This window comes from Spodoptera frugiperda, chromosome 14, assembly GCF_023101765.2.
Source record: "Spodoptera frugiperda isolate SF20-4 chromosome 14, AGI-APGP_CSIRO_Sfru_2.0, whole genome shotgun sequence".
In the NCBI taxonomy this organism is placed as follows: domain Eukaryota; kingdom Metazoa; phylum Arthropoda; class Insecta; order Lepidoptera; family Noctuidae; genus Spodoptera; species Spodoptera frugiperda.
In genome coordinates, this window is record NC_064225.1 from 2,659,506 (window position 1) to 2,669,195 (window position 9,690).

At 37.1% G+C, this 9,690-nt stretch overlaps 1 protein-coding gene across 1 annotated transcript; it reads right to left on the reverse strand.

The window, feature by feature from the left end:
• Positions 1–442: 442 nt before the first annotated feature.
• LOC118279251 (juvenile hormone epoxide hydrolase-like) lies at positions 443–8,178 on the reverse strand. Its single transcript, XM_035598888.2, has 7 exons — positions 8,030–8,178; positions 7,261–7,443; positions 6,629–6,880; positions 4,589–4,735; positions 3,652–3,997; positions 2,136–2,370; positions 443–666 (listed from the first exon to the last, which is right to left on the reverse strand). The coding sequence occupies exons 1-7, from the start codon at positions 8,129–8,131 to the stop codon at positions 459–461; spliced, it is 1,473 nt and encodes a 490-aa protein (XP_035454781.2). The 5' UTR covers positions 8,132–8,178; the 3' UTR covers positions 443–458.
• Between the last annotated feature and the right edge of the window lie 1,512 nt (positions 8,179–9,690).

Consider the following 9,690-nt stretch of genomic DNA (forward strand, 5'->3'; position numbering starts at 1 on the left):
GTTAAAGACTTTGTTTGTGTATTGTGATTAATGTGACTTGTAATTTTTATTTCAATTGAAGAAAATAGTGTTATGTAATGCCTCTTTTATTCAACTACTAGCGACCCGCCCCAGCTTCGCATGGATGCTATGGTGATATATTATGCATGTATAGTAAATATAAACCTTCCTATTGAATCACTCTATCTATTAAAAGAACCGCATCTAAATCCGTTGCGTAGTTTTAAAGATTTAAGCTTACAAAACGACATAGGAACAGAGAAAGCGACTTTGTTTGATACTAGTAGTAGTACTAGTGATAGTAACTCACTCACAGACTTAACTTTAAAAAGTACCTACTGACCAGATGTGAGTAATACCTTGTAAATACTTACTCAATATAATAGGTATTCTTACAATATTTCTTTTGACAAAAGTAAAATTGAAAAACGAAACAACAAAATTAAAAAACAAATATTTTATTTTGAGAATGCCAAAAATGCTTTGGCTGCTTGGAAAACGCTCTCGCTAAACTCTTTCGGCCTCTCGAAGGCAGCTAAATGCCCTCCTACGTTGTAATTCGAAGTTCCTAACAAGTTGGGGTACTTCCATTTTAGTAGGAAGTCTGGAGTGTAAGCCAGGTCGTTCTTGAAACGAGCTCCCCATGTAGGCACTGTAGTTGGAATTCTGGAACAGAAGAAATAGGCGTTTTCAACAGTCATTTTCTTGTAAAGCCCTCCTACTTATTAATTGCAGTTTCAACAGTGTTCAATACCATTTTTTGAAGGGGGAAAATCGTCCAATGACTTCTCTCGCCTTGGGTGAGGCGATAGGGAGTGTCAGACTCTTACTAACAGAATAATACCATCCTGTTCCTTCTCCAGCTTTGAGGCGGAGCACCGCGTTGTCCGCAGCTCCGGATGACAGTTCAATACACTTAGTACCTACGAGTTTGCTTTACGTTTAAAGTAATCGAAACGAGAGCGCGTTCGGTACTGTGATTGGTTGGTTTATTCGAGCCGGCCAATCTGAACATTGAGCCCAGAGCCCAGCCATCGCACCAACCGTGAAGTCATGTTTATATTATGTACTAATAGTTGTAATCAACCGCTTAAGTCTTTTACTGCCAATAGCAAACTGTTGATGGCAAATCCTCCGCTAACGTCGATCACCGGTGACCACCATGGCGTTCTCAGTGTTAAGGCTGATGTTACATGAATAACACTCAAACTATAGCTATAGCAGATACGCGTCATGGGCACTGAACGTGTTAAAATTATAAAAACAAAAAATAAATGTAGCGTTATTCGGGAGCATTCCGTTTACACCAGTATAACGTTTTCTCAAAACCCTTTAAATTCAAACAAAACTAAAATTCTTACTCATAATATGTATACATATAGGAACAGCTTCAAATAACATATGAAACAACACAAAGACAAAACAACATCTGTCATGTGTAAACCCACATCACTGTCAGTACTCAGTAGGCAGTAGGCACGGACGAATAGTAACGTTAGTGTATAATTTGCAAATTTTGCAATTATGACTCCGGTCATAATATCGTTCTACGTTCTAGATAGTCAGATTCCCTAATAAGTTAGGATTAGGGTGTTATGTTCTACTCACTATGATGACGGTGTAGCGTTGAGTTTTTGGGCATGGTTGCAAGCATAAACCATTTTGGGCTTGCTATCATTACAGCTATCATTGCAACTCAAGTCCCCTCTTTGAGGAGTGACTTTAAAGACGCCTCGGAATCCTCACCTACCGCCTGACGCAGGTGCTTATCGGACACGGGAGGTTCCTGTTTTGGCTTGGGCGGGAGGAAACGCCCGAATGTCATCACTGCAAGGACCACCCGAAGGACACCGCAAGTGTGGGTCTGCGGACCAGACCTATACATACGGCGCGTCGCGTTCCGCGCGAGTTCATGGTGCCATCAGACCACCACAGACGGGGTCCAGTAGGGCTGCAGATTACCTAGCGGTTTTACCAGGTCGAAAAGCAGGAATAGGAACGGGGTAGTTTTTAGTCAGTAAGAGTCTGACACTCCCTCTCGCCTGGCCCAAGGCAGGAGAAGTCATTGGATGATTTACCCCCTCAAAAAAAGGAGAAACGATTTAATATTTGTTACTCGACATTCGAATACTCACAGTTCAATCATTTTCTCCATAGCACTGTCTTCAAAAATCTCCTTATAGATCCTCATAGAAGTCGTGATACTCCCAGAGACCCAGTACAGCATGATATTGTCCAGGAGTTGGTCGTAGGTGTAGTACTTCTTCATGCCACCGTCAGGGTCGAGCTTGTTGGCTGGGTCGGTGAAGATCATCATTCTATCGAGGATGTAGCTAGCAAGACCTGCTGGTGAATCTTGGAGAGCAATTCCTGAAACAATGTAGACAAAAGTTGTTGTAGTAGTATATTATACGTACATCAACTTTTATTTTTTCAATTCTTAGCATTAGCATAGAATTATAGGCGTTTACGTGTCTCGTTGTTTATGTTCTGTGTGTGATAATATAAGTAGAGTAACACAAGATAGTATTAAAAAAGGGCATAACAAATAGATTTATGGTTTTAAAGCGAGACCACATCACGTGAACATTTCCGATGCGCTAACGCAACGTACAAATCTGTAATGCGACGACGCACTACCCGTCAGATAGTGTCCACATTGAAACGTATGCACCATGTACTTTCTTTTCTGTTTCCTTTTCTTTACGCTAGCAAAATTTAAGACCCATATAGTTCATGTTTCACTAAAAACTGAACTGACGGTTTGCTTATTGTCGTACTATGTCAAATCGATGAAATTTTTGAGTCATCACTTATAGTTTTCTATACTAAACCTGAACAACTTTTACTAAGCGAAAACCTGACAAAAACTGTAAAACAAAAGAGAAATACCCTGAAAACAATCTAATACCAACACAATAGTCAATTCAGAACACACTCCCGATGAATTTATAGCGTCTACTTCAGCCGAGAACAATAAGCCGTTTAATTCTCTCTCATTTCGAACATTTTTCGCGATCTCCCTTTTCATTATACACTCTTAAACTTTATAGTCTTTGTCTGGACATTTAGAATGGCGGCACTAAAACGTCGCTAGCAGATTTTGTTTTAAATCCTGATTCTAAAACTGGATAAGTTTGGTAGTGCTAGTTAAAATTCTGTGATAGTAGAAAAAGGTTGTTTTTAGGCTGATGATTTTTGATCGATTAATTTTATTTATTTTTATTTGATGCCATATTTGCCGTACTTCTCACTTTATGTTTTGTTTTTAGTTAAATTTTTATTTAACTTTGGGATTAGCTTTTATAGATTATTTGAATACATTATTTTATGTATATTTTTGAGTTTTTTGCATGATGTCGTCTCCTATATTTGATGAAGCACATAATTTCCACTTTACTGTATTGTTATTCGTGTTTTCCATGTGTATTCCTAGTTGGATAGTGGATACCCTTATTAAGTAAATAAATAAACAATGAATAGAAATTGTCAACATTATAAAGAGAATACAACATTTTTTTCGCTACAAAGACAGTACTACATTTCGCCGCTTTTATCATAAGCCACTAATAAAATTGTAGCACAACCACTACAGTCGACAAACTGATGCAAGTGAATACAAGGCAATATCCGAAATAGAGAAAATCTCACCAATCGTATCCGGCTTAGTCCCTTGCAGATGCAGGAACCCAATCTCTTCCAAATAAAAGTTCACTTTCTTGTCCAAAGGATACATTCGATCCACATACTCATTGGCGACCAACGTTGGCCAAATACTGCCCAACACCCAAACCCATTGTGCATACTTCGAAAAGTTAACAGGGAAGTTTGTGTGAAAGCCAACAACTTCTTTAGGGAATATCGTGGCCATATGGGATCCAATTAAGTGGCCAATGTTTCCACCTTGGACATAATACTGTTTGTGACCAAGTCTTTGCATCAAGTTCCTCATTATAATTGCTATTTGATGCGGAGACAAACCCGGACGGACTGGAGCCTGAAAATAAAGGTTCTTGTAAGATAATTGACCCGAAAACTTTGAGTTGTTCTTAGAAAAATACGGAAATAAATTGAAAAGGATGCTGGGAATTATATGGAAGAAAGGTATTTGGTTAATAAGTCAAAGGGGACAGGTTAATGAGGATTGGCAGTGTTATATTTAAACTAATAAGTTTAGTAGCTGTAATTATTATATGATTGGCGCGGTGGCTGGGCAACATGTAGCGGGTTCGATTCCCGCAAGGAGCAGTTATTTGTGTGGTCCACAAATTGTTGTTTCGGGTCTGGGTGTCATGTTTGTATGTGAACTTGTATGTTTGTAAACGCACCCACGACACAGGAGAAAATCCTAGTGTAAAAAAATACTGTCAATAGAATGACAATTCAATATACAAAATTCATTACAATTTTGAATTTGAGACTCGGTTGCCATAAAAAAGCTAAAAAATATATTTAATTTACGCATACTGGATTATGTGTGTCAGCGTGATTGACGAACAAGCATCCACACAAACAAACTTTCACATTGATAATAGTAATAGTGTGATTAAATTCTGCTAATTCACAACTTATGAAGCAATTCTTTTACCTGTGAAAACCCAAATCCAGGCAAGCTAGGAACAATGACTTCAAAAACAAAGTTGTATCCCGGTCGCTCAGTGGTCAACAATGGAATCACTTCGTAGAACTCTCTGATTGACCCAGGCCATCCATGCAAGAGCAGGAGAGGTAGAACCTGCATAAAATAAAACAATAATTATATCTTTAACTTAAAAATGCTCCCAACCGTCGCGAGAGACACTCCGGCCACCTTAAGTGCGGGTCTGCGGACGCGCGAGCAAGGGTAGCGTGCCGCCCGACCAGAACCATACCAGTGCGTGCGGCGCGCCTCAAAGAGCCATCAGACCACCACCCATGGAGAGTAGAGCTCATGCCTGACCCGGAGCTGCAGACTACATAACGGGTTTACCGGGACTCCGGCTCGAAAAACAGGAGTAGGAACGGGGTGGTTTTTAGTCAACAAGACTTTGACACTCCCTCTCGCTTCGTCCAAGGCGGGAGAAGACTTTGGATGATTTTCGCCCTTTTATGATAGTTTTTTAATTGGATCAACCATCTTGTAGGTAAACCTCAATTATATTATCCGCTATCTAGCAATTAAACCCAAGACATTACATGACATGGCAATCACCCAGAATGCAATTTGATTAACCATTCCTTGCAATTACCTTTATGTAATTAATAAACTAACCAATCGCCTATTCTAGTTCAGATTAAGGCCAGCCATCATCAAGACAGTAGTAGTTAAAAAATGAATAAAAAAGTCAATTAAAAACTAGTCTCAGCAAACATCATCTATCCACACAAAATATAGACCAAAACACACATCTTTCTGCGTTCTCAATCGCCGATATTTTCCAGTTAGCTAGCGACACATGTAATCGCTTTTAGCTGTTCCAATTCAACTAGATGGCATGTCGGAGCGTTCGATTGCAGCGGCTAAAATCGTTACCTATCAAATTCCTCTCATTGAGCTGAGAGTACGCGGATACTATCTTCAAAAAATCCGAACGTTTTCGTACAGTCTGCACGGTTATTTTGTACGCAGGTAAACAGTTATTACTTACGTGCCATCAAATAATGAAATATAGGGTGACTGGTAATTAGTGAACGATATTTAAACACGTGATTGTACTCATGATTATAAACAACTTTCCCAAAGAAACTTTTTTTGTATACTCATTAGTTTTGTTATTATCACAATAACAAAACAAAAAAATTTCGCTCACGCCTGTTTACGCATGATCAGCTGTTAGCAGCAAGGCGCCCGCGTTTTCGGAAGACTAGTAGGCATTTTAGAAATATACGCGCGCGTGCTATTGAAAAAAAAATACGTGTCTAATATTTTAAAATATTCTACAGGACGAATATTAAAATAAAAATTAGTCATCTATTATAATAGTTTTTAATAAAGAATCATATCTTTTGCAACGACTAGCTAAACAATGGTTACTAACATTATTGAATCAATATTTATTTATTGAACCAAATAACAAATAAATGTGCGGACTGTACAGTCAGCGTAAGTACTGGATCATAACGTAATCCTAGATTCGAAATTGAATTGGGTTTTATGTGGATGGGGAATGTGATTATATTTTTCTTATTAGGCATTAGCGCTTTCAAGTTTGGGTGGATCAATTTCCTCTGTGTAGTAGAAATGGGAATTTCTATAAGAATGTTAGTTTGAAATAAAGTTTATATTATTACTGTAGTGAAAAGTGAGAGTAAATTAATCACAGTGTATATACAATGAAGTTTAAAAAAAAAAATAATCTACAGCCCAACTCAAAACAACAAAAATAAAATGTGAAACTGACAACCGACGTGAAACAACGCTTGTGTTTCGTTTCGTTATGTGAGTGAGTTACCCGAGGCTTATTTACTCTCCTCCCCAATCCCTGATTCTCCAACAACCTTTAAATTCCTACCACTATAAGACCGGCAACGCACTTGTAACGCCTCTATTGTTTTGGGTGTCCATGGGCGGCGGCGATTGCTTACCATCAGGTGACCCGTCTGCTCGTTTACCGGCTTATACCATAAAAAATTGCTTAAAATGCCTTACCTTAACATTGACTTCCACTTTAGGCTTCACATGGATATAATGAATATCCAACCCTTGAATCTTAGTCCTATATTGTTCGAATTGGTTCAAAAATTTCTCTCTTTGCGCAAAATCGTAGCGAAAGATCCAGTAGTCGAATAGTTTGTCGAAAGCATCTGAGTGGACTCCATATGTCCATGCCGTGTCGTTAAAACTCTCCTGCATCTCGCGTCTTCTATACATCTCAAAGAGCCATCGTATTTCTAAATTCATCTGCAAACAAATTAAGAATGATAGTATGTATTCAACTCAATGTTTTATGCCTTTTATCCCCAAAGGGGTAGGCACATTACGGCACGTAATGCTGCCATATAATGTACACCCACTTTTCACCATTTGTGTTATAAGTCCCATGGAATAGAGGGTGATCCTATTGCCGTATACGGGACACAATTCCAGACTCCATACTGAGAATTTTTTAAAAAATCCCAGCAATACTTTGCCCGAATCGAACCCGAGACCCCTTGTCCGGCGGTCGAACTTGCCACCACTCGAGGCAGTCTTTGACTTGTTTGACAATACTTTTATCATAACAATACTACAATTGTGACTATCCCCGGTTTTTGTATATATCGCTAACATATAATACTTACGGAATCACTAAAAACAATACGATAAGGTCTAATAGATGTATCTTCAGGTTGCGTAGTATTGGGCCCCCAGGATTTATTCAAGTCAAATGTAGGCATTTCTGGGACATACACTACATCTGCATATACATTATATGCAATCGCACATAGTACTGCAAATGCTACTAGTGACACGAAGGTTGCTAGCTGAAAAAGAAATTCATAGTTAGAGGTAAAATTGCCTATTGATAGAATCAATTTGGAAGAATGTTTGTTATACATATATGACCTGGAACAATATAAACTTCAAACCTTCAAGAAAAGAGCGTAGCGTAAAAGGGCGTGACTACTCTGGTGTTGCGGGTGTCCATGGATGGCGTAGATCGCTTACCATCAGGTAACCCATCTGCTCGTTTGCTACCCTATTCCATTTTTTGTATATGTTTTAACAAAGCATTTTATTGTGGTATAGTTATCATTATTTTGGTTAAATGCCGTAAGATAAGCTACTTAAATCAATATTTTATCAATCTCATTTAACTATTAAGAAAACAGATAAGAATTTTGATTGATGTTTTGGAAAGTAATTTCTAGAAACAAATTATTCAAATTATTTGATTTGTGTAATAAGTAAGTAATCATCGATGTTTTTAATATTTTATAAATAAAACAAATACGGAAATATCCCGTTTTAAGTTCTAATGATAGTAATAGTGACTATGTCAGTTTAAAATTTATTTTCTCACGATTGTTTACTAAAAATGTAATAATAATAATTACTTGTTCAACTTACAGTCAAAACACTATTACTTTCTTTCACATCTACTTTTTTAACTTTATTTTCTTTCCTATCTTTAGCCACTTCTCCTTCTTTCTTTTTAGCTTTTTTAGCCATTTTATGTGTATCACTAACAACGTTTGCAACTGAACTAAAAATATTGACGAAACTATCTAATCTATTGGAATTATCTATATTAATGCCGGTCCGTAATACTTTATCAGTTTGCATAACAGTTTAATCTGTTGATAAAAAAAATATATCGAACATTGATTTGTTGCATTTGAAATTAATTTGTGGGAATTTCTTATCGATTAATTTTTGAAAAGATTATTTGTGATTGATCGTGTATGTTTGTGGGGTTGGTTAAAGAGAAAGTATTCAGTATTTTAACATACTTTGTCGTATTTTTCTTCTTTTTTGGGATAAATTAATTTACCACTCATTTCCAACTATTGCAATTTCTTTCTACAATCTAAAATAGGTATTAACCACAAAAAAATCTCTTGATTGCTAAGGTTAAGAACTTGCTGAGCAAACTTTCTTGGACCTATTTTTATCATCATCATATCAGCCATAGGACGTACATACATAGGCCTCCCCAATGACTACCAGATCGGCCGGTTAGAAGCGACCCTCCAACGGCTCCCTGCGACCCTAATCAGGTCTTTATCCATCTTGTGGGTGGACACAAAACAAAATTAAACAAAGTTTAACAAGTTATATTGTATACGATTTCTCATGTATGTAGAAATGAGTAATACACGTAATGTAATCTTGCAGTTTAGAAAAACAATATCTTAATCTAAAATAGAATCTTAAGCATTTCACTCGAAACTTAGTATTTAATAAACACACTCGGCCAAAAATACCCGAAAAATCTTTGCAAACCACAAAACACTCGAAGCACTTTAAGAATTGATATATATTTCCCAAGCTAGTCCAGTCAACATTAGTTTAAAAGTAAGATGTATTCCCCACACATTCGCGGTTTTATATCGAGAGTACAGTTTCTGGGTCATTCGCTTCATGTAGCGAAGTGCAGTGCCTTCAAAGGAGTAGGGAGACCCCTTGTATTGTATGGAACGGAAACATTTCTTTAGTATAATATTTTGGTTACTAAGATTTTTTTTTGTGAAATAGTGTTTTAATATAACATTTTGTTTATATGCAGATTATGTGTTTATTTTAGCATCTCAAACAAACCTATAAGGAATTATATCTTTTTTTAAATTTGGTATTTTCAGATGAAAATTGACGACTGTTGCAAACACAAGTTTACTCTCTGTTCCCTCACTCTTTAAATTCGAAGAGACTGTAAACCGACACGATCGGAGAAAACAAAAAAAAAAGAGAGGCTCAGCATCAGACTTTATATAAATAAAAAAATAATAATAAAAAATAGTAATTTTACTCAGAAAATACCATCATCACTTTTTCGGTACAGGAATTAAATCCACGACACGTTATACAACAGGCAGTCACCCAAACAAACTTGCAATCAGTTCAACCACACTTAAATCCCGAATTATCCACGTCCCCTCCCAAAGTACAGTCTCCCTACCGCCTTTACGTGCTCACTTACAAGTAATAACGGAATGCTCTCCCTTTATTGCTGTTTATGCTTGTATTCTGTTACTCCACACTATACGCCGCCTTCAAGACGCAATGACTTT